Source organism: Canis aureus, chromosome 1 (genome assembly GCF_053574225.1).
Source record: "Canis aureus isolate CA01 chromosome 1, VMU_Caureus_v.1.0, whole genome shotgun sequence".
NCBI classification, from domain to species: domain Eukaryota; kingdom Metazoa; phylum Chordata; class Mammalia; order Carnivora; family Canidae; genus Canis; species Canis aureus.
This window is the reverse complement of record NC_135611.1, coordinates 116,873,221-116,897,995: the sequence shown is the minus strand read 5'-3', so window position 1 is coordinate 116,897,995 and position 24,775 is coordinate 116,873,221. Positions and strand designations below refer to the sequence as shown.

General features: G+C 39.6%; 2 protein-coding genes across 17 annotated transcripts in view; one reads left to right on the top strand and one right to left on the bottom strand.

Annotated features, from left to right (window-relative positions):
• Positions 1-24,775, bottom strand: part of ZNF382 (zinc finger protein 382) — a 121,461-nt gene that overhangs the window by 41,682 nt on the left and 55,004 nt on the right. Inside the window, exons 6-10 of one of the 7 annotated variants that reach the window (XR_013381949.1) lie at positions 20,559-20,621; positions 19,814-19,930; positions 18,442-18,567; positions 9,752-12,371; positions 8,708-8,993 (exon numbers count right to left, since the gene is read on the bottom strand). The gene's annotated coding sequence lies outside the window, so the exon portion shown is untranslated. The other 6 variants (XR_013381989.1, XR_013381965.1, XR_013382004.1 and 3 more) reach the window with 6 other exon arrangements.
• The window catches only part of ZNF529 (zinc finger protein 529), a 78,137-nt gene that overhangs the window by 31,206 nt on the left and 22,156 nt on the right, over positions 1-24,775 (top strand). For 3 of the 10 annotated variants that reach the window (XM_077902631.1, XM_077902757.1, XM_077902618.1), the window contains exons 2-4: positions 9,372-10,383; positions 11,422-11,481; positions 14,087-14,310. In XM_077902631.1, coding sequence (XP_077758757.1) covers positions 14,271-14,310 — 40 coding nt within the window. In that variant the 5' untranslated portion in view covers positions 9,372-10,383; positions 11,422-11,481; positions 14,087-14,270. Of the gene's footprint in view, positions 1-8,690; positions 10,384-11,421; positions 11,482-14,086; positions 14,311-18,706; positions 19,340-24,775 lie in introns of those variants that run through there. The other 7 variants (XM_077903051.1, XM_077902834.1, XM_077902974.1 and 4 more) reach the window with 5 other exon arrangements.

Below are 24,775 nucleotides of genomic sequence, written 5' to 3'. Positions count from 1 at the left end.
TGGGAAAGTCGTATCAGGAAATTTGACTTACTGTGACTCTGCAGGCTACCATGTAGGGCATGTGCTTATATGAGGGGGTTAGTGTCAGTTTAAGATTTTGGCAAGCCACTTAGAGAAACTGTATGCCAAAGCAGCAATACCACAGAGTAGTTTATCCAGACTCTCATCATTGTAAATAAATTTGGGAAGTTTGAAGTTTTTTAATCCTTCTTTCTCCCTCTCCCCTTATTCTGGTAGTCCCATTACACATATGGTGGCACACTTCACTGGTGCCCCACATTTCTCTGAAGCTCATTTTTCTTCATTATTTTTTCTTTCCTCAACTGTATACTTTAATTGCCTCTCTTCAAGTTTGCTAATTCTTTCTTCTGCTAGTTCAAATATATTGTGAGCTCTTCTATTTTTTTTTTTTAAGATTTTATTTATTCATGAGAGACACAGATAGAGAGAGAGGCAGACACACAGACAGAGGAGAAGCAGGCTCCATGCAGGAAGCCCGATGTGGGACTCGATCCTGGGGCTCCAGGATCATGCCCTGGGCCAAAGGCAGGCGCCAAACCGCTGAGCCACCCAGGGATCCCCTATTGTGAGCTCTTCTAATGAAAATTTCATTTCTAGGATTTCCATTTGATTTTTTTAAAGACTTTATTTATTTATTCATGAGAGACACAGAGAGAGAGGGAGAGAGAGAGAGAGAGAGAGAATGGCAGAGGCACAGGCAGAGGGAGAAGCAGGCTCCATGCAGGGAGCCTGATGTGGGACTTGATCCCAGGACTCCAGGATCATGCCCTGGGCCGAAGGCAGGCGCAAAACCGCTGAGCCACCCAGGGATCCCCATTACATTCTTTACAAGAATTTCTATCTTTATTGATATACCTTATTTGATATAGCATTGTCATCATACTTTTATTTCTTTTTTTTTTTAATTTTTATTTATTTATGATAGTCACATAGAGAGAGAGAGAGAGAGGCAGAGACACAGGCAGAGGGAGAAGCAGGCTCCATGCACCGGGAGCCCGATGTGGGATTCGATCCCGGGTCTCCAGGATCGCGCCCTGGGCCAAAGGCAGGCGCTAAACCGCTGCACCACCCAGGGATCCCCATACTTTTATTTCTTTAATCATTATTCCTTTTAGTTCTTTGAATATATTTGTAATGGCTTCTTTGAAGTCTTTTTTAAACCTGATATCTGTTTGTTTTCATAGGAAGTTTCTTTTTCTTTTTGCCACTGTATGGATCATACCCTCCAGTTTCTTTGCATGTCTTACAAATTTTCTGTTGGCAAATAGATAATTTTTAAATTTTTTTTTAAGATTTTATTTATTTGACAGAGAGAGAGCACAAGCATAAGCAGGGGGAGTGGTAGGCAGAGGGAAAGACAGAAGCAGGCTCTCTACAGAATAGGTAGCCAAATGCAGAACTCGATCCCAGGACCCTGGGGTCATGACCTGAGCCAAAGGCAGATCTTTAACTGACTGGAGCCACCCAGGCACCCCACAAATAGACATTTTAGATAATATATTATTTCTGCATGCACCAGCTTAGGAAAATGTCAGAAGAGAATGATGTTCTCAAGGAAAGATGGAAGTAGGGCCTGAACTGTTGTTCCATGGCCACAAAGACCAGTTAAGGGTGTTATATATAAATGGACCCAAACCAAACCAAACCAAAAAATAAAAGAGAGATTTTTTTTTTTTTTTTTTCACAGAGTAAAATGGATACAAAGTTTGAGTCTGGGAAACGGTTTGGTTTCATGGCTTAAAACTTGCTCAAAAGAACAACATTCATTTGAGCTTTATAATAGAGTATTTGGTGTATATTGCATCACTTTCTGACCTCAACATGGAAATTAAAAAGGGAGGAATAGGCAAGCCAGGAATATAGAAGAGCTGACCTCTGCAGCTCCAGACACTGTCACCCCTAGCTGGTGGGAAACAAGAACCAGAGAAGGAAAAATAGTTGTAAATGTTTGGTCTTATGTCTCTTTTGTAACCTCTCATTATTTTACTGTATTTTAGGGCTTTTTGATATAAAATGTGGATATACTGTATACATAGGTATGAAAAATATCAACTGACCATATTAAGTACCCCTCAATATGCTCCAGTCATAGGCAAACTTTAATTCACTTTGTCTACATATTTGCCTTTTCTGGATATCTCATGTAGGTGGAATTATACAACGTGTGGTCTTTTGTGACTAGCTTTTTTTATTTAACATAGAATTTTTTTTTTTTTTTTAATTTATGATAGTCACAGAGAGAGAGAGAGAGAGAGAGGCAGGCAGAGACACAGGCAGAGGGAGAAGCAGGCTCCATGCACCGGGAGCCCGACGTGGGATTCAATCCCGGGTCTCCAGGATCGCGCCCTGGGCCAAAGGCAGGCGCCAAACCGCTGCACCACCCAGGGATCCCTAACATAGAATTTTGAAGGTTCATGTTGTAACATGTATCAGTATTCATTTCTTTTTATTGTTGAGTAATGTATAGATATGCCACATTTTGTTTATCCCTTCATCAGCTGATGGACATTTGAGTTGTTTCTAGTTTGGGGCTATTATGAATAATGCTATCCTGAACATTCATGTACAAGGTTTTCATTGAGTACATGCTTTTTTTTTTTTTTAAGATTTTATTTATTCATGAGACACACAGAGAGAGAGGCAGAGACACGGGCAGAGGGAGAAGCAGGCTCCATGCAGGGAGCCCGATGTGGGACTCAATCCCGGGTCTCCAGGATAACGCCCTGGGCCGAAGGCAGTGCTAAACCACTGAGCCACCTGGGCTGCCCTTGAGTACATGCTTTTAATTCTCTTGGATATATATGGAGAAGTTGAATTGGTGGGTCATATGGTAAATTGAACACGTTTTGAGGAGTTGTTATGAATAATGTTGCAATGAATATAACTGCATGTTTTTTATAGACATATAATTTTCATTTCTCTTGAATATATACATGGAAGTGGAACTGTGGATCTATGTTTAACCATTTGACGACTGGCTAGATTATTTTCCACAGTAACTAACCATTTTATAATCTGTCCAGCAGTGTATGAGTTTTGCTATCCCCATGTCCTTGATAATATTCATTATCTTTATTTTTGATTATAGCCATCCTGGTGGGTGTGTAGTATCTCATTATTATTTTGCTTTGCATTTCTCTCCTGGCTAAAGGATAAGGGAGGTCACAGGAATTTATTGTACCTTTATGCATAAAGAAATTAAACAATTCCCTTAACATAAAATCTTATGAGTATTTATAGGTTTCAGTAAAACACAGATGACAGTTTAAACATTATCACCAGGGTAGCAAATAGTGAAATAACTAATTAGATTTACAGATTTAGAAGGTACGGGACAGGAGAAAATATTCTCAATTGAACATCTTATTATATCAGGTTCTTTGAAATAAATTTTATGACAAAAATGGTATTAATTCCTCTGCAGTTCCAGAGGGAGAGGGAAGATATTTTTCTTTCTTTTTTTTTTTTTTAAAGATTTTGTTTATTTATTCATGAGACAGAGAGAAAGAGAGAGAGAGAGGCAGAGACACAGGCAGAGGGAGAAGCAGGCTCTATGCAGGGAGCCCCACATGGGACTCAGTCCCGGGTCTCAGATCACGCCCTGGTCTGAAGACAGTGCTAAACCGCTGCCCAAGATATTTTCTTCATATTTCCTAACATTTACTACTGTTCATTAGGTAGATCTGCACCCTTAGGCTAAGAGGTTTACTTGTTTGCATTTTAAGATGAAACAGGACTGAAAAGCTCAAAATATAAGAAAATGGAAAATCCAGAAGATAATTCTTTAAAGACACAATGTAATATAGAGCACATAATGTTCTACCGTAAGGATGAGCTTTCATGTTCCATCTCGCACAATCCTGTCTTTGCCTGATTTCTCACTGTTACCTCTTCTGCCTTATGACGAACATCTGAGCCACCTAAACAATGTGGCACGTAAATCAAGAAGCCACATATACTAATACTCAGACAAAGGTAACTGTAAGATGTTGCTTACAGATCCATAGTTACTGACCCAGTTGGCAACTGAGCTATGTGTTATCATTAACCATCACATTCAATGATGGATTCAGTCAGGATCCAGGCTGTCATTACCTCCTAACCCACTAAAACTCAACCTCTCATGTTGTCACTGCTGAAGAATAAAGGAAAGGGAGCATGTCAATGTGATTTAAAGTAGTTAATCTATTAACGAGAATTCATAGTGTGCATGGTGAACCTCTGGTGTGCATAGTTCCTTATGTTATAGAATTTTCCAGGTATTTTTATGCCACAGAGCCAGGATAGTTGGAGGCAATGATATGAAGTAAAACTCGGAGTCTCGCTGACTTTTAATCTGGGGACGGGGGGACCGAGACTCAGACTTGGACTCAGACCAGACTCTGACCCCAAGGCTTTGTATCCTCCAATTTTTATTAAGAGAGCTAGCAGATTAGCTATAAGAATGATTAACTTTGGGAAGCAGAGAAAAAACATGTTTACTTCAAAAGGTAAAAGAATAAGCTATTGACTCAAGGAGTGAGGGATTGGAGGAGCTGTATCTGGAGAAAAATGTGGTCAAGAGTCAGTGTGCTGACTCAGGACCTCCCGTATCCCCAGTGTGCCCAGGACTACAAGATTTAGTTCTCAGATAGGCTCTACAGCTGGTTCCTCACATTTTTAACTCTAGTTTTGTGACATACAAGTAGAAAAACACTAATTTACTGAATGACTACATTACAGGCACTTTATATTCTTTATAAAGTCCTTTATATACTTTGTAAATATCCTTTATAGAGGATAGGTAGAGTAGCAGCACGTCTGTCTTAATATTTTTTATCTGAAGAGAATGAGTCGCAGTGATATTAAAAGATATATACAATTAAAAATGGTACAGGTAGGGACTGGATCTACATCTGTTTGACCCCAGAACTCATGAACATTATCCTGCAACTGATTGTCTCTACATGAGCTTGGAACTACCTGCAGGTCACGAGGCAGCCCATTTCTATATCAAATTATATAAAAACTTCACACTCATCCTTTAGCCCCCATAAACCTCTAAATTGGGAGTAATGGGAAGGCAGGGAGTGGAAAGTGACAGCCCTGAATCTTTAGCCAATTCTTTTCTCTTCTGCAGTCAGCACTGGGTTCATTTGCCCAAATACATAGACTAAGAAGGGCAACGACACTGCACTTTGGCCATAACAACTCTTCATCTTCCAAGAGTTGTTGCCCAAGTCTCCTTTTAGCTCCATATCCCATCTCCCTAGTCTCTCTCTCTCTCTTTCTTTTTTAAAAGATTTTATTTATTCATGAGAGACACACAGAAACACACACTGGCAGAAGGAGAAGCAGGCTCCATGCAGGGAGCTTGATGTGGGACTCTATCCCGGGTCTCCAGGATCATGCCCTGCGCCGAAGGCAGGCACTAAACCGCTGAGCCATCCAGGGATCCCTCCCTAGTCTCTTTTAAATCAGGCTTATACTTGCTTCTTCTGTTACACTTCGAATTCTACTGCATCTATCAGATTTTCTTTATTCTTTTCCCTCTCTTAGATTAAAAACCATTCTATTGCTTTTAGAGGTTACCCTTAAATTTTTAACTTGTATCTTTGATTTATAATTAGTTGGCATCTCAAGAAACACCTTAGAATGCTTTAAGTATTGGGTGACCAGTTAAGCATTCAACTCTTGGTTTTGGTTCAGGCCGTGATCTCAGTGGTCCTGGGATGGGGCCCACATTGGCTTAGTGCTCAGCGTGGCCTCTGCTTGAGACTCCCCTCCCTTTCCCTCCCTCTGCCCTTCCCCACTGTGCTTGTGCTCTCTCTCTTTCAAATAAATAAAATCTTTAAAAAAGAGAATGCTTTAAGTACATTCTTACTATTGTTATCTGGTGATTTTAATCTGGTTTGAAATACCATTAAAAATAATCATTATTACTTAGTATATGCTTAGACTTCCCAACATATTTACCATTTTTATCTCATTCTATCTTTCCCGTTTTTTTTTTTTTTTAATTATTTGTTTATTCATGAGAGACATAGAGAGAGAGAAAGAGAGGCAGAGACACAGGCAGAGAGAGAAGCAGGATCCATGCAGGGAGCCTGACGCGGGACTCGATCCCGAGTCCCCGGGATCACGCCCTGGACTGAAGGTGGCGCTAAACCGCTGAGCCACCAGGGCTGCCCTATCTTTCCCGTTTTAACTTACTTCTTGCTAATGCACATTCTTTAGAAACTCTCCAGTGAATCTATGAGAGAAAAAGAGTGGATAGTATTGAATTTATGTCCAAAATAAGGCTTAGGGGGATCCCTGGGTGGCGCAGGGGTTTGGTGCCTGCCTTTGGCCCAGGGCGCGATCCTGGAGACCTGGGATCGAATCCCACGTCGGGCTCCCAGTGCATGGAGCCTGCTTCTCCCTCTGCCTGTGTCTCTGCCTCTCTGTGTGTGTGTGTGACTATCATCAATAAATAAACATTAAAAAAATAAAAAATTAAAAAATTAAAAAAAATAAGGCTTAGGACACCATTTATTCTCTTACTGAGATTTAAGGACTACTCTATTCCTAGGCACTTTGTGATCATGGACCCACTCCTCTTGTCCTTTCTCTTCAGTGCTTTGTGTATAGAAAGTAGGCTTTCCCATCTGATCTTTTCAGCCACAGATTACTTCCATGCCTTTGGTGCCTATTACTGAGTGGAGTGATATAAACAGGACAAGGCATTCCTTGGATATAACCAAGGGAGAGATGCAGAAACATGATCTAGAAGGATGAGTTGAGAAAAGAAGGGAAGGACATTGTAATATGGACTCCCTTATTGCCATATGCTAATATTGTAATCTGATTTTACCTCTACCTTTACTTAACTAGACAATCAAATTCTGTGGACATGATGAAATCTTGCCTTTGTATGGGTTCTCCTAAGTACTCACTACTTAGACATCAAATCACTCTCTAGACGAGACAGGTTCATTCAAGGAATATAGAGTTATTTAATTAAAGAGAGTGTATTTATGTTTTGGGGCATGAGAAAGGAGATGCTAAGTGAAATACCCAATTCATTAAGTTAACATTATTTTAAACTAGAAGAACCTGGAGAAGGCACAGATTTATCTGGTGAGAATAAAATAAAGTGACAAGTTTCATGAAAAGGAATCATATCTCCAGGGAGTTTCAAGATGGGAAAATGCTCATATATGCTAGAGAGAAAAAGAATATTTTAGAAAAGAGAGAAGAAATGTCATCTCACCTGAGGCATGGCTTTAAGATTTGCAGGAGAGAGCACCTTTTGCTTTTTTGGATTCTTTGTTAGAAAAGTGACCAAGGGAGAGAGAGGAGTTGAAAGAAGCCATGTTAAACCCCAATTACTGTAAGAGTTTCCATAATAACTTGGTTAAATCTGCCTAGGTAAGTAGTAAACATTTACTATTAAGTATTAATTATCATTATGTTAAATATTAGCTATTAAGTAATACAGGTTCAAGAAACAGATTATGTACTTTTCTGCACTTGTGGGCTCCAATCATATGGAAGAAATTTTTTCTTTAATGAAGTTCCAAAGAATTGAGTTTTACAGTAAATATTTTTATTAAAGAATAAGACTGTGATTAGAAAGAAGTATTTTAGATACTCTTCCTTGACTTGGAGTGTCTGAAAAAGTTATTATTTCCATGATTTCATCTAGAAAAAGGGGGGAAACCTCTCAAATCTGTTAAAAGTACATAGAGATAAAAAGTATTTTTCTTGTGGGCTGATTGAATCCTGGTAATTTCTTTTTAAAAGATTTTTCCTGATGAGTTCAACACATTAGAATTAATTAATATGGTGTTCCAAGTATGTAATCCTGTTATTTTACCTGCTACTTTCCAGTTCTTTTAAAAAAAATAACATGCATATGTTTAATGTGTACAATGTGATGATTTGAAACATAAATATTATGAAATGAAATGATTACCACCATAAGGTTAGTTAACACCTCCATCCTTTCATGTTTCCTTTCATATGTTTCTTTTATGTTTTTCTGGTGATAACATTTAAGATCTAATCTCTTTACAACTTTCAAATACATAATACACAGTGTGTTAATTTTAGTTATCATACGGTACACTAGATTCTCTAGAACTTAGCATCTTTTATTTTTTTTAAAAAAATTTTTATTTATTTATGATAGTCACACACACACACAGAGAGGCAGAGACATAGACAGAGGGAGAAGCAGGCTCCATGCACCGGGAGCCCAACGTGGGACTCGATCCCGGGTCTCCAGGATCGCACCCTGGGCCAAAGGCAGGCGCCAAACCGCTGCGCCACCCAGGGATCCTGAGCATCTTTTATATCCTTTGACCAATACTCTCCATTTCTCCCACCCTCCCAACCCCTTGGTAACTACCATTCTCTATTTCAAGGAGTTTGGTTTTTTATTTTTATTATTTTTATTTTTTTTCTTTATTTTTTTTTTAATTTTTTTTTTTTTTTTTTTAATTTATGATAGTCACACAGAGAGAGAGAGAGAGAGAGAGAGGCAGAGACATAGGCAGAGGGAGAAGCAGGCTCCATGCACCGGGAGCCCGATGTGGGATTCGATCCCGGGTCTCCAGGATCGTGCCCTGGGCCAAAGACAGGCGCCAAACCGCTGCGCCACCCAGGGATCCCGAGTTTGGTTTTTTAGATTCCACATACAAAGGAAGATCATACAATATTTGTCTTTCTCTGACTTATTTTACTTAGCATATGCCCTCGATGTCCATCCATGTTGTTACAAATGGTAGGGTGTACTTCATTTTAAAGGCTGAGTAATAGTCCATTGGAGATATATATATCACATTTTGTTCGTTCATCCATCCATCAATAGACACTTAGGTTGTTTCCATGTCTTGGCTATTGTAAAAAATGCTGCAGGGAGTATGGGAGTGCAGATATGTCTTTGATACTGTTTTCGTTTCCTATGGATATCTCTATTGGTATTTTCTTGATTAGAAATAGTCATAATTCTGCCAGCAGGATCAAAATGACACATAACTAGACACAGCGTTTCTCAATTCATTAATATCACTTACATAGTGATTTAATTTCAGTCACCATGAATAAATACACAAAATCAGGATAAGAGTTCACATAGATACATTCAGTTTTCTGTATCTCGTCCACTTCACAAAGCCACAATACCATGGACATTGCATGATAACATTGCTAATTCCACTAAGCCTATCTCATAATTCCATGCAATACCAAATCAGTCTTAAAAACCACTTACTCCATTGTCCCATTGAGCCTCAAACACATGACTAACAACTAATACTGCAAGGTTTATCAACTTCTTAGAAAGTTAAATATAAGCTGACCTATTACCCAACATTTTTTTCTTCTAGGTATTTCCCCAGGAGAAATGGAAACATGCCAGCTCTATTTTAATATATAAAATCTGGAAATACAACAGATGTTCACCAAGAGAAAAAGAAATAAATTGGGTCATATTCACACAATTGAATGCTGTCCATAAATAAAAAAGAATGAACTACACAACATTAATAAACCTTATGAAACTCGGATGTGCAAAAGGAGGTATGTGTAATTGCAGTACAGACAAAACTAAATTACAGCGAGTATCTCAGAATTATGGTTGTCTCTGTCGTGAGACTGACTGGAAAAGGATACCAGACAGGCGTACACAGAATGAGAATCTGCTGCGTGCCAGATGCCGTTCTGGGTGCTGGGGCTTTTTCAAGGGGCAAAACTGAAAACTCCTCACCTTCTGGTTCACGACCACCGATCTGGGGTCCCGCACATACAGGCCTGAGTGAAGAGAAGACTCGACGGGCACCGGCTCCCAGGTCTCGCTGCGGCCATTTCCGCCCAAACTACGGTTTCCTCTTCAGCCCTTCTTGGCTCGACCTCCCTCAGCAGGGAATTCCCGATTCCCTCCCAGGTTTCCTCGACCAGGTTCCTGATTCCCTCTTTTCTCCTCAACGCTCCTGGGTCTGGGATTCCGGTTCTCCCCCGGTCCTCCCGGACACAAGCTGCTTCCGTCTTCCCGCCCCGCCCCCAGCAGGCTTCCGCTTCCTTGTTTCCCTTTCTCCCGCCCAGGTTTGCGATCACTTCCTCGGCTTGGGCTCTAGGTCCGCCCGAGACTCCTCGCTTCCAAGAAACCATCACCCGGCCCTTCGGCTGCTGACGAAGCGCCAGCTGCAAGCCCCCGCCGCCGAGGAGGAGCGATCCGCGCACCCTGGGACTCCCAGGAGTCTCCGTCCGTTGCCCCACGGGCTGCCCTCGAAGACCTGGACATTTTCAGTGTTAGGTTACGTTTCCCACAGCTCCCAGGGCCACGAATGAACTTTGACTTTGGGTTCCCCTTCCGGCATCGTGGTTATTGGGTTATGCTTGGTGAGTTGAAGCGACCCAGGTGGGGTTGCGGGGGAGGCTCGCGGTGTGGAGGCCCTAAACTCAGGGGGCGCGAGGTGGAGCCAGGAGGCTCGTCCCAGGGTTTGCGTGAACCCGGACGAAGGTGGTTTCCGGTGCTATTGTCTGCGACGAGTTCATTGTGGCGTGTTAGTGTGTGTGCGTGTGCGTGTGTGATGGGCCCTGGAGTGCCCAGACTGGTGTACGATTGGACTAGCAGGACTATCAGTACAGTACACGGTGATGTGGGTATCCAATGCTGTGACCGAGTGATCCTGTGACAGCTCGGCTGTACCGATTTTAAGTTTGAATGAAATGGGTGGAGAGTTTTTGTTTTCCCCAGTAAACACATAGGAGTTTGAAGTTGTTTTTTTTTTTTTCAATGGGCTTATGAGTGTGTGAAAAACTTTTTTTTTACATGTAAATATATATATCGTCTTGTCCCCAGGGCCCAGACTGGTATTTAACATAGAAGGGACATTGGTAAAGTGAGCGTTGCCCACCCAAGGCCCACTGTAGGTTGCATGGAACGTGTTTCCCTGGATTCTCTTATGTTGTTACAGCCTAGGGCCAGTTTGATCTAACTGTAGAGAAATAGACGTTAGAGGAGAAGTCCTTGATTTCACCTGAAAGTTGCAAGTAGGAAAGTACATCCTAAGTAACTCATGGAATGAGAATTTAGGTTTACACTTCACTTCAAGACAGATGTCTGGGAAGACAAGAGGTAGGGCATACAGTGAAGGATTCCTTCCTGGGTAAACCTCTTCTGGATACACTTTGGAGGGCATTTACGTATTTCAGAACCACAGCTGTGCTCCCTAGAAACTGTTTTGAACTTAGATTCCAGCACTGGTTATAGGTGATGCTGACCTTTTTCTCTGATACTGGTAAAAGTCAACAGTTTTCTAGTTAACTCTTCCATCAGAATGTATTTGTGATGGGTAATGCATTATGCCTGATGGTGGACAGTGTGGTCTTATTTAGCTTGTCCAGAGTCTCAAGAGTCTCTTCTTGGTCCTGTAGTTCTGCAAGAGAAGCCCCCTGAAGTGGAGGAGAGTGTTGCTACTTAAAAGCCCATTCAAGGTCAGTTCCTATTTACTTTTTATTGTCATATGTTTTACAGAACATAAAATATTTGCTTTCTTTCTAAATCATATGACCTAATTGTGACCTCGTCCCAGGTTACCCCTTCCCAATTAATAACAAGACCATAGGGATGGGTCCCCTTCTCTTCCAATGCCTTTCCAAATACCCTTTTTCTTCCCAATTAATATTCACGTACTTATTGGTAATTATTCAGCCTCCCCATGTTCTCTTTTCTTTCCAAAGTCTGGTACAGAAATAGAACTAGTTGAATTCTTCAAGAATAAACTAAGGACTTATGTTAGAATGTGTTTTGTCAAGGAAGAGACTGGTGGTTAGGTAGACTAAAACACATCAAATACCTTTGATTTTTTATTCAAAGACTTGATTTTCAATCAAAGCAAGGCAGGAAATGGTTCCATTGATTTCAGTCAGTAAGACATTTTAGAAGTAGGAATATGGTTGGAGTTTTGTGAATAGAGGTCTGTGAACAAGGGCAGGTTGTTTTTCCTGAGAGTCCATGAGGAGATTTGAGCAGTGATAACTGTCTTGAGATCTGGCAGTGTGACTCTTTCAGACCACACAGTGGTATAGACCATGAGAGGCAGCATGATATGGTATTTGAGTCTAAAGCAGTACCCTCTGATGGAAATACAATGCGAGCCACTTGTGTAATTTAAAAATTTCTTTTGCATATATTTTATTTTATTATTTTCATTTTTATTTTTATTTATGATAGTCACAGAGAGAGAGAGAGAGAGACAGGGACATAGGCAGAGGGAGAAGCAGGCTCCATGCACCGGGAGCCCGATGTGGGATTCGATCCCAGGTCTCCAGGATCGTGCCCTGGGCCAAAGGCAGGCGCCAAACCGCTGTGCCACCCAGGATCCCTGCATACATTTTAGAAAGTTAAACAGTTGAAATTCAGTTGGATAAATACAACTTATCTTAACCAGTACATCTAAAATATCATTTCAACATCTAATAATATAAATAAGTTGAAATATTTTACATTCCTATCTTCATACTAAGTTTTCAAAATTTGATACATATTTTACTGTTACAGCACTTCTCAGTTTGGATGCTAAATTTCAGTGGTTATGGTGAAATATAACCAAACAATAAAGTTTTTTTTTTTTTAAGATTTTATTTATTCATTCATGAGAGACACAGAGAGAGAGGCAGAGACATAGGCCAAAAGAGAAGCAGACTCCATGCAGGGAGCCCGATGCGGAAATCCATCCAGGGTCTCCAGGCAGGGGCTCAACTGCTGAGCCACTCAGGCGTCCCTAAAGTTGTGTGTGTGTGTGTGTTTGTTTGTTTGTTTGTTTTTAAAAGATTTTTACTTTATTCACGAGAGACACAGAGACAGGCAGAGGGAGAAACGCTCCATGCAGGGAGCCTGACGTGGGACTCGATCCCGGGTCTCCAGGATCACGCCCTGGGCCAAAGGCAATGCCAAACTGCTGAGCCACCTGGGCTGCCCTAAAGTTGTGTTTAATTGAAAAACATTTTATATTGCTTTTTTATTTAAATTAGAAGTTAAAATAATTTCAGTTCCTCGTTCACTCTGGTCACATTTCAAGGATGTGAATAGCTATTAATCTTTGTTTTACAATTTTATGTTGTAAAATGTAGATAATGATTATATTAATGCCTACAGTTTGTATAAGTATTGGATGGATACATTAATCTGGGTGCAACTCTAGAGCACTTAATAACACCCTTGCACTTAACAAGACCTCAAGAAAAAGGGGAACCTGGGTGCTCAGTGGTTGAGTGTCTGCCTTCAGCTCAAGTGGTAATCCCAGGGTTCTGGGATCGAGTCCTGCATTGGGCTCCCCATGGTGGGGGAGCCTGCTTCTCCTACTGCCTAGGTTTCTGCCTCTCTCTGTGTGTCTCTCATGAATAAATAAATAAAATCTTAAAAAAAAAAACCCCACAAGTCCTCTAGTAACAAATAAAACTGTTGTTATATGAAGATTCTAAGTATTCACCATAAATTTTCTATGAATCAAAAACAATGAAACTATAAAATTAATTTTCATGAGCATTTAAAAGCAATCTTTGAAAATCAGATTTGCTTACTGGGTGTTATACTATATGTTGGCAAATTGAACTCCAATAAAAAAAAATATACAAAAAAAACATCAGATTTGCTAATGTCCTAGGATAGAACTTCTTAACCTAGGGGTGCCTGGGTGGCTCATTTCCCACCTTTGTTTCAAGGTTATGATTCTGGGGTCTTGAATTTGTTGAGACATGTTTTGTGTCCTAATATGTGATCTTCTTTGGAGAATGTTCTATGTCCACTTGAATGGAATGTTCTGAATACATTTGTTAAAACCATCCAGTATCTAGTGTGTAAGTCCAAGTTCCTTTATGTTTGTCTTTAACTTTTCAGGGAATTTGGGTGCTCATATGTTGGGTGCATAAATATTTACAATTGTTATATCCTCTTGTTGGATGGTTCCCTTTATTATTATATAGTGTCTTTTTTTGTCTCTTGTTACAGTCTTTGTTTTAAAGTCTGTTTGTTTTCTCTGATACAAGTATTTGTACCTCAGCCTTTTTTTTTTTTTTTTTTTTTATTTATTTATGATAGTCACACAGAGAGAGGAGAGAGGCTGAGACACAGGCAGAGGGAGAAGCAGGCTCCATGCACCGGAAGCCCGACGTGGGATTCGATCCCGGGTCTCCAGGATCGTGCCCTGGGCCAAAGGCAGGCGCCAAACCGCTGTGCCACCCAGGGATCCCTGTACCTCAGCTTTTTGTTGACATCCATTTGCATGATAAATATTTCTCCATCCCCTCACTTTCAATCTGCAGGTGATTTTCGGTTTGAAATGAGTCTCTTGTAGGCAGCATATAGATGGGTCTTGTTTTTTTTATCCATTCCATCACCCTATGTCTTTTGATTGGAGTATTTACTCCATTTACATTCAAAGTAATTACTGGGATCCCTGGGTGGCGCAGCGGTTTGGCGCCTGCCTTTGGCCCAGGGCGCGATCCCGGAGACCAGGGATCGAATCCCACATCGGGTTCCCGGTGCATGGAGCCTGCTTCTCCCTCTGCCTGTGTCTCTGCCTCTCTCTCTCTCTCTGTGTGTGACTATCATAAATAAATAAAAATTAAGAAAAAAAATTTAAAAAAAAGTAATTACTGATAGGTATGTATTTATTGCTATTTTGTTACTTGTTTTGTGGTTGTTTTTGTAGTTTTTCTTGGTCCTTCTTTCTCTTTTGTGCTTTGCTGGCTTTAGTGATATACTTGGATTCCTTTCTCTTTATTCCCGGTGTATTTGTTACTGTTTTTTTTTTTTTTAAAGAAAGTTTTTTTATTTTTTATTTTTTATTTATTTATGATAGTCGCAGAGAGAGAGAGAGAGAGGCAGAGACCTAGGCAGAGGGAGAAGCAGGCTCCATGCACCGGGAGCCCGACGTGGGACTCGATCCCGGGTCCCCAGGATCGCGCCCTGGACCAAAGGCAGGCGCTAAACCGGGGCGCCACCCAGGGATCCCTGTTACTGGTTTTTGATTTGTGGTTATCATTTGGTTTATATATAACATTTGCAGAGAGTAGTCTACATAAAGTAGATAATCACTTAGGCTTGAATTCATTGTTTACTCCTCTTTCATTATTCCCCACATTTTATATATATATAATGTTTTACATTCTTTTATTTTATGAATCCCTTGACTGATTTTTATAGATACATTTATTTTTATTGCTTTTCTGCTTCCTGATTTTCCTATTCTCACTTAGAGTCTTTCCTCTCCACTCAGAGATTTTCTTTAATATTTCTTGCAAGGCTGGTTTAGCGGTCATGAACTCCTTTTGTTTTTGTTTGCTGAGAAATTCCTTATCTCTTCTTTAGTTTTGGTTTTTTTTTTTTTTTTTTTTTTTAATTTTTTATTTATTTATGATAGTCACAGAGAGAGAGAGAGAGAGAGGCAGAGACACAGGCAGAGGGAGAAGCAGGCTCCATGCACTGGGAGCCCGACATGGGATTCGATCCCGGGTCTCCAGGATCACGCCCTGGGCCAAAGGCAGGCGCTAAACCGCTGCGCCACCCAGGGATCCCTCTTCTTTAGTTTTGACTGATAGTCTTGCTATGTAGAGTATTCATGGCTGCAGATTTTTCTCTTTTAGCATGTTGAATATCATCATGCTACTCCCTTCTGGCCTGCGTTGTTTCTGCTGAAAAATCTGATAGCCTTATGGGGTTTTCTTTGTATATAACTGTCTTTTCTCTTGCTGCTTCTGAAATTTTTTATTTATCACTATTTGTTGCCATTTTAATTACTTTGTGTCTTGGTGTGACTCTTCTTGTGGTGATTTTGTTGGGGGATCTCTGTGCCTCCTGGATCTGGATTTCTGTTTTGAGGTTAGGGAAGTTTTCAGCTTTTGTTTCTTCAATAAATCTTCTGCCCCCTTTTCTTTTCTCGGATTCCTGTAATGCAGATATTATTACACTTGGTGGAGTTGCTGAATTCCCTTTGTTCTCATTTTGCATAATTTTTTCCTCTCTTGCTTAGCTTGATTTCTTTCCATTAGCCTGTCTTCCAGGTCATTAATTTGTTTCTCTGCTTCCTCTAGCCTACTATTCCATCAAGTGTATTTTTAATTTCAATTATTGGGTTTTTCATCTCTGTTTGGTTCTTTTTTTATCTCTGTATTCAGAGTCTCATTGAGGTTCTGCATTCTTCTCAAGTCCAATGAGTTTTTATGATCATTATGTTAAATTCTGTCAGGCATATTACTTATCTCCATTTTGCTTAGATTTATTGCTATAATTTTTTTTTTTTTGTTCTTTCATTTGGGACATATTCTTCTGTCTGCTCATTTTGCCTAACTCTCTGTGTCTCTTTTGTGTGTTATGAAAGTCAGCTGTGTTGCTTGCTCTTGAAAGTAGTGGGTGAAGCATGCACTTTTAATAAATTGGGGCTGGTTCCCTTCCACAGTTGGACTCATAGCCACGGTAGACACCAGGGCAACCAGACCACTCTGCAAAGTCACTCAGGTCAGGGGTACAGTTGTACCAAGATGCCCACATCCTCCACAGGAGATCAGGATAGGCAGTATGGGCAAGGTCTGCACCATTCTTCTTGGGGAGGGGACCCACAGTACAGGGACTGAGACAGGCCCAGCTGGAGGGGGCAGGATGTCATGTAAACAAAGTAGGTAGTGAATGCCTGCAATTCCCAGGTTCCCACAATACTGGGGCCAGCGGAGGGAAATGGCATCTGCCAGCTTATGTTCCTGGAAAAGTTCCTCAGTATACTCAGATTAGTTACTTACTCTCCCTCATGTTTTGCCCAGGTGTTTCTCAAAATGCATCTCAGTGGGCTGTCTGTTGCGCTGACTCTTTAAGGGCAGGGACTTAGCTTCATGTCACCCTCTGGCTTCTGCCAAACCTGAGTTTGCTGAGTTTTAAAGTTCGAGACTTTAAGTACTACTGATTTTAAGAACTCATAAAATTTGCCCCCTCTGATTTTCAAAGCCAAATGTGGGGATTCATCTTCCTTGCGCAGGCTCCCCAGTTTGATAGTCTGTTCCCTCCCTACAGCATCCATCCTGCAGGGGTTAGCTTCCCACTGTTCTCTGCCCTTCCTGCCCTCTTCAGTGTGACCTCTTCTCTAGGTTAAGCTGTGGAGTTTGTTTTGCCAATCTTAAGGTTTTCTGGGTTATTTGCACTGATGTGTTATCTAGTATCAATGGGATGAGGTGAGATTAGGATCCTCCTACTTCTCCATTTTCCCTAGAAGTCTTCCCCAAGCTATTACTTTTTTGTTGACAGATTTTGTAAGAGATAATATGCACTTACTTGGCTAGTAAACTAGTAAACAAAATTTGTATATTTAATCCTAACTCTAAAGGCATGCCTGTTTTAATTAGACATCAACCTTAAAGTAGCTTGCATATGGAATATTTCCCCGATAACATAAACTTGAAAAACATTTGGGTTAGTTTCTGTCTTTCTGAGAGTTACAGAATGCCACATACTTTCAAGTGCGTCAATTGAATAGGGTTTTTACAAATTAATTTTAGTGATATCATCTGGAGATAGAATATCTCCTATATATCCATATACAACTGTATATGGACATAAGACATAAACACACAGATGTGAAGACCTTATAGTTATTAATATTTATGGAGAAGGTTTTCTTTTTTAAGATTTTTTATTTATTTATTCAGGAGAGACACAGAGCGAGAGAGAGAAAGGCAGAGACACAGGCAGAGGGAGAAGCAGGCTCCATGCAGGGAGTCTGACGTGGGACTCTATCCCTGGTCTCCAGGATCACAACCAGGGCTGAAGGTGGCACTACACCGCTGAGCCACCTGGGCTGCCCCTGTGAAGATTTTTAAGATTGGTTTTCGTCCCTGGAATTAAACCTTAAAGAGATTGTGCTGGAGTTTGGGTAAAAGAGCCCTTTCAGCAGTTTGTATTTTTATTTTTTATTTTATTTTATTTTTTATTTTTTATTTTTTTAGTTTGTTTTTAGTTTGTATTTTTAAAAGGCCTCTTTCCTTTTTCTTTCATTCAATCTCAGGTTTACATTTCAAAGACATGATAAGAGGTTTAACTTCTAGGGACAAAGAAAGAATAAAAGTGCTTCAAAGAAGGACTTTGGTTTCCTAAGGCCAATAGCCTTTATTACCCTTTTGAGATAAACAAGGGAAGTTTTGGAATTGGTAAAGGATTGGGTGAATTTTGAACTGCCTTTAAAGCTGACTTCTGTTGTGCAAAAAGATTTGTAAGGATAGTTCTCAATTCCTCAAAGAATTGGGGGGTAGCTTAAATTGACATCAGTTGATCCACCTATTCAACTATATTATTCTCAATTTTCTTCTTTCCTTATGGGTAAATACTTCTAATTTTAAATATTTCTGGCAGTATTGAATAACCTGCTTGGGTCTAAAAAGGGTCCCCAAAGAGCATGCAAAGGATATTACCTTCCCAAAATCCAGGGCTGCTCCCAAAGATAGCCAGTACTAAGAACCAACAACCTGCGCATCCCAGGGAGGTAGAAAGCCAGGCCCAGTCACACAGTTAGGTAAACAAGAAGGCAGTAGCTATCCCTGGAAGACAAGGGATCAACACAATGGATTTAGGTTTGGAAAGGGAGACACGATGTGAAATTTTCTGGACATTGCAGAGATTCAGAAGAACTGATTCTGATAAGAATTTTCCTCCTTTACTGGCTTCTGCTTTTTCTAGGATCCACTCTGCATGTTCTGATACCTACCGGATACCTACCTTGACCATTTAAAGGAAAATGTAAATGTTTACCAGAAAATCCTTCAGTTTTGTCAACCCTGGGAAGGGTCCTTTGAAGATAGAGATGGGGTGTCTGTAAGGCTGTTAACTTGGCGGACTTTTGTTTACAGTTATTATTCTTCAGAGTGGATAAACATTTCAGAGGATTGGGAGAATGAGTACTCAAAGGAGGATAGAGGGGAGCAGTAGGAGTTATGTCAGTCTTACAGTCTTTTGTTGTAGGTACCTCTTACATACTTAATTTTCCTGCAGCCTTTTGCAGGGAATCTTTTAATAACACTGTTTTGGTATTTTTAAACCTTTTGGAGGCTTCTCCTTGCCAATTCTGTTTAATTTGGGAAGCCTTGCATTCAGGTGCACTTAAATGATCTTACACAATTGCATTGTTCCCATCATGGCCATTGTATTTCCCATAAGGGTTGGCAGCAGTTCAACAGGACCCTAGCCACAAATGGAATTGACCCACGTGTCTGCCCAGCCATAGGTGCAAATGGACGTGTTTGTCCAGCCTTATTCTTGGGTTCCCAACCTGATGGTTACCAAGCCAAGTTCTTTAGGACACAAAACTGGCAGGTAGGTTTTTATACCTTCTAGGACCATAGATCTTAGATATAAATTAAATGTGCCAGAAGGTGGAATGCTTAACTCTTTGGAATTTAAAGATCCCTTTAGCTAAGCCTTTATTTACATGAACACAACAAACAAGTCCGCACCTTAACATATCAGCAGTAGCCAAGAGATGTCACTGTGAGCTGGCGAAGAGAAAGCTATGTGTACCACCAGCAATTTCCAGTGTGGACTAAACTAGCAGACTCCTTTAATGGAGACTGCATATTAGAAATGGAGAAAGGTAGTGAATGGGGACTGTGGACTGGAACTGAGGAAGGGATTCCAACATGGAATTGAGGATTGAACCAAGGGCTAAGGAATAGTGCTGTTAGAGCCTCCTGTCAGTCCAGCCTGACCTGTTCAACCTGGACTCTAATGCCAATTAGATTGGTAGCTCAAATGCAAAAAGAGCAGAGCTCAAACTAAGAGAGGGCTTACCAACAGGCCTTGGAAATGGCAAGACAGTGAACTTAGAAGTGTTCAAGGGCTGCCACACTTTGTTCATTTTCCCCAAATGCCAGTAGTTCTCTTTGAATTCTACTGCTGCCACCAAATCTGTTAAAAAAACGAAATTCAAATAAATAAACTTGAAGATTTCACTGGTTTTGTTGAACAATTCATGAATCCATGCGAGGAATGTATTGCTTATGTAAGGTTGTGTTCTAAAGAGTGCAGAAGGGGTTTCTTAGTAAATTTCCTAGTATTGGCCAGGAAGTTCCATGTTGACTGATTAAAGTTCATCTAACAGTCTGAAAATGCCACCTCCCTGAATTTTGTTAATTCAGATATGTGATAATGAATGTGCCCTATTACATTGTTGAGATACATACAGCAAAGGATGTTCACAAGTTTACAGGAGTAATTTCAATTACATATATCTTTGATGATCCCATTCATTTTAGAGATATTTTTGCTCACAGGGTTCTTAATAGAAAGAAACTAGCCTCCAACTATTAAATCTTTTTTTTTTTTTTTTTTTTTTTTTAAGATTTATTCATGAGAGACACAGAGAGAGAGAGGCAGAGACACAGGCAGAGGGAGAAGCAGACTCCATGCAGGGAGCCCGATGTGGGACTTGATCCCGGGATTCCAGGATCACACCCTGGGCCAAATGTAGGCGGCTAAACCACTGAGCCACCCAGGCGTCTCCCAACTATTGAATCTGTTAAGTGGAAATAGCTACCTTATATATTTTTGATGATGAATTAATGCATGTTTGTTGCAAAATATTCAGTATTTAAGGAACCTGTAAAGAACAAACATAATAATTAGCCATAGTTCTGCCATCCAGAAATAGCCACTTTTTATAATTTCATGTACCTTCTTCTAAACTTTTTCTCCCTGGGTGGCGCAGCGGTTTGGCGCCTGCCTTTGGCCCAGGGCGCGATCCTGGAGACCCGGGATCGAATCCCACGTCAGGCTCCCCGTGCATGGAGCCTGCTTCTCCCTCTGCCTGTGTCTCTGCCTCTCTCCCTCTCTCTCTCTCACTGTGTGCCTATCATAAATTAAAAAAAAAAAAAAAAGAAAAGAAAAGAAATAAACTTTTTCTCTCTGGGTATGTGGTTTTATTTTGTTTTGGAGATACAACTGATATGTTCTATGGAACCTCCACACTATTTTCCATACTGGCTACACCCAATTTACATTTCTACCAGCAGTGCAAAAGGAAAGATTTCCTTTTCTCTTCATCCTTCTCAATGCTTGTTATTTCTTGTCTTTGGATAGTAGCCATTCTAAAGAGGTGTGAAGTGATATGTCATTATGGTTTTGATTTGCATTTCTCTGATGATTAGTGGTGTTGAGCAACTTTTTGTTTACTTATTGGCAATCTGCATGTCTTCTTTGGAAAATGTTTATTCAGACTCTACCCATTTTTTTTTTTAAGATGTTATTTATTCATGAGACACACAGAGGCAGAGACATAGGCAGAAAGAGAAGCAGGCTCCCTGCAGGGCTCGATCCTAGGACCCCAGGATCATGCCCTGAGCCAAAGACAGATGCTAAACCACTAAGCCACCCAGGCGTCTCAAACTACCCATTTTTATTAAGATTGGTTTTTGGCTATTGAGTTATAGGACTTCTGTTCTGTTTTGTTTCTTTTAAATATTTTACTTATTTATATGAGAAAGAATGAGCCGGGGTAGGGGTGGTAGAAGGAGAGGGAGAAGCAGACTCCCACTGAGCAGGGTGCCCAACTTGGGGCTTGATCCCAGTACCCTAGGATCATGACCTGAGCTGAAGGCAGACACTTATAAGACCAACTGAGCCACCCATGCACCTCAAGTTGTAAGACTTCTTTATATATTTTGGATATTAACCCCTTATCAAATCTATGATTTGCAAATATTTTTTCCCATTCAGTAGGTTACCTTTTCATTTTGTTGATGGTTTCCTTTGCTGTGCAGAGGCATTTAAATTTGCTGTAGTCCCACTTATTTTTCTTTTTGTTGCTTTGCTTTTGGTGTCAGATCCAAAAAATCATTGCCCAGTCCAATGTCAAGGAGCTTGCCCTCTGTTTTCTTTTAGGAACTTTATTATTTCTTTTTTTTTTTTAATATTTTACTTATTTATTCATAGAGATGCAGAGAGAGAGAGAGAGGCAGAGACACAGGCAGAGGGAGAAGCAGGCTCCATGCAGGGAGCCCGACGTGGGCCTTGATCCCGGGACTCCAGGATCACGCCCTGGGCTGCAGGTGGCGCTAAACCGCTGCGCCACTGGGGCTGCCCTTCAAGTCATATATTCAACTCCTTAATCCACTTTGAGTTGATTTTTGTGTATACTATAAAATATATTCCAATTTCATTTCTTTGCATGTGGTGGTTCAGTTTTCCTAACACCATGTCTTGAAGAGACTGTCATTGTCCCAGTGTATATTCTTGGCTCCTTTGTCATAAATTGACCATATGTATGTGAGTTCCTTTCTGGGCTCTTTGTTCTAGTCCATTGACTAATGTATTTTATGTTAATATATTGTTTCTTTTATCATATTACTGTAACTTTGTTTCTCAAGATTCTTTTGGCTCTTTAGGGTCATTTGTGATTCTATACATTTTTTAGAATTGTTTGTTGTATTTCTGTGAAAAATGTCATTAGAATTTTGATAGGGATATACTGAATATGTTTTATGGTAGTCTAGATATTTTAGCAGTATTAATTCTTCCAATCCATGACTATGGATTACCTTTCCATTTATCTGTGTCTCCCTCAATTTCTTTTCACCAATGTCTTATAGTTTTCAGTGTACAGTTCCTTCACCAGTTTGATTAAATTTATCCCTAGGTATTTTATTATTTTTGATGCAATTATAAATAGGGTTTTTAAAATACCTTTCTGGGGATCCCTGGGTGGCGCAGCGGTTTGGCGCCTGCCTTTGGCCCAGGGCGCGATCCTGGAGACCCGGGATCGAATCCCACGTCAGGCTCCCGATGCATGGAGCCTGCTTCTCCCTCTGCCTGTGTCTCTGCCTCTCTCTCTCTCTCTCTCTCTGTGACTATCATAAATAAATAAAAATTAAAAAAAATACCTTTCTGATCATTCATTATTAGCATATAGAAATGAAACCAGTTATGTCCACTGATTATGTATCCTGCACCTTAACTGAACCTAAGAGGGTTGTGGTTTCTGTTTGTTTTGGTGTAGTCTTTATAGAGTTTTCTATATATAGTCTCATGTTATCTGCAAATAGTGACAGTTTGACATCTTCCTTTCTGATTTGGGTAACTAATTGCTCTGGTTAGGTCTTCTAATACTGAATAAAAGTGGCAAGTGTGGGCATCATATCTTGTTCCTGATCTTGAAGGAAAAGCTTTCACCATTAAGTATGATGATCTTAGCTATGTGTTTGTCATATATGATATTTATTATGTTGAAGTGTGTTCCCTCAGTACCCGCTTTGTGAGTTTTTAACAAATCAGTGTTGAATTTTGTCAAATGCTTTTTCTGCATCTATTGAGATGATCCTTAATTTTTTATCCACATAAATTTTTTATCCACATTAATTTTTTGCCACATAGAAGAGACAAAGGTAGAGTTTTATCATACTTCTAGGGATGTAGTTATTAGATAGTAGCAGTGGTCACCATGTGATTTGACACATCTAAGAATTCAAAACTTGGAATTTCAATTATCAGGGAACAAAGTATGAATTAAGACTGCTATTCAGAATTTCATATTTTTTAGAGATTGTGTTTTTTTTCATAGAACATAGGAATGATCTGGGCGATCCAAGTATCATACACACATCATTATTCACATTATATTTGAAAGGACAGATTAATAGAAACAAATAAATATGAACGTAACTCCTGTGTTGGACATAGGAACAAGACTGAGCCTTTTCTTATTATGCTCAAGTTGTGACTTATTAGATCAATTCTTTGAGCTAGTTTTATGTGTGCAGATCTATGTAGAGGACAAGAATATATATCTTCCTTTGCTTTTTGAGAATCTTTGTGACAAATATCATTAATGAGGAAGAACTGAAATCTGAAGATTGGGTCCTGAAATGAGGTAACATTACATGGAAATATAGACTTAAGAATGTCAAATTTTACTGTAAGAAAAAGGAGAAGCACAAAGGAAATTTAAAAAAATAATAAACAAGGGACCTTAATTATTCTTTATAAGTTCATTAATTAATAGGCGGTTTTTACTTGGTGTCATTAGGTGTTTATTATATGCCACTGAAAGTCCTTTATGTTTTATTTCATTTGGTACATATAGCAACTTTGAGGTAGGTCACTGTTGCTTTCCCATTTTACTGATGAGGAAATAAATCAGTTAAGTAATGTAGTAAAAAGTTACACAGTAACAACTAACGGTAAAGTTAATAACCTGAATTTTGGATGATGGATCCTATGTTCTTTATAATGACAGTATACAATCTCCAATCACTTTTAAAACCTGATTGTCAAAAAAATAAATAAATAAAATAAAATAAAATAAATAAATAAATAAATAAATAAAATAAATAAAATAAAAAATAAAACCTGATTGTCTCACTAATTCATCAAAAAAATTTTTTTAATTTTTATTTATTTATGATAGTCACAATTAAGTAATGTAGTAAAAAGTTACACAGTAACAACTAAAGGTAAAGTTAATAACCTGAATTTTGGATGATGGATCTTATGTTCTTTATAATGACAGTATACAACCTCCAATCACTTTTAAAACCTGATTGTCAAAAAATAAATAAATAAATAAAATAAAAAATAAAACCTGATTGTCTCACTAATTCATCAAAAAAAATTTTTTTTAATTTTTATTTATTTATGATAGTCACACAGAGAGAGAGAGAGAGAGAGAGGGACAGAGACACAGGCAGAGGGAGAAGCAGGCTCCATGCACCGGGAGCCCGATGTGGGATTCGATCCCGGGTCTCCAGGATCGTGCCCTGG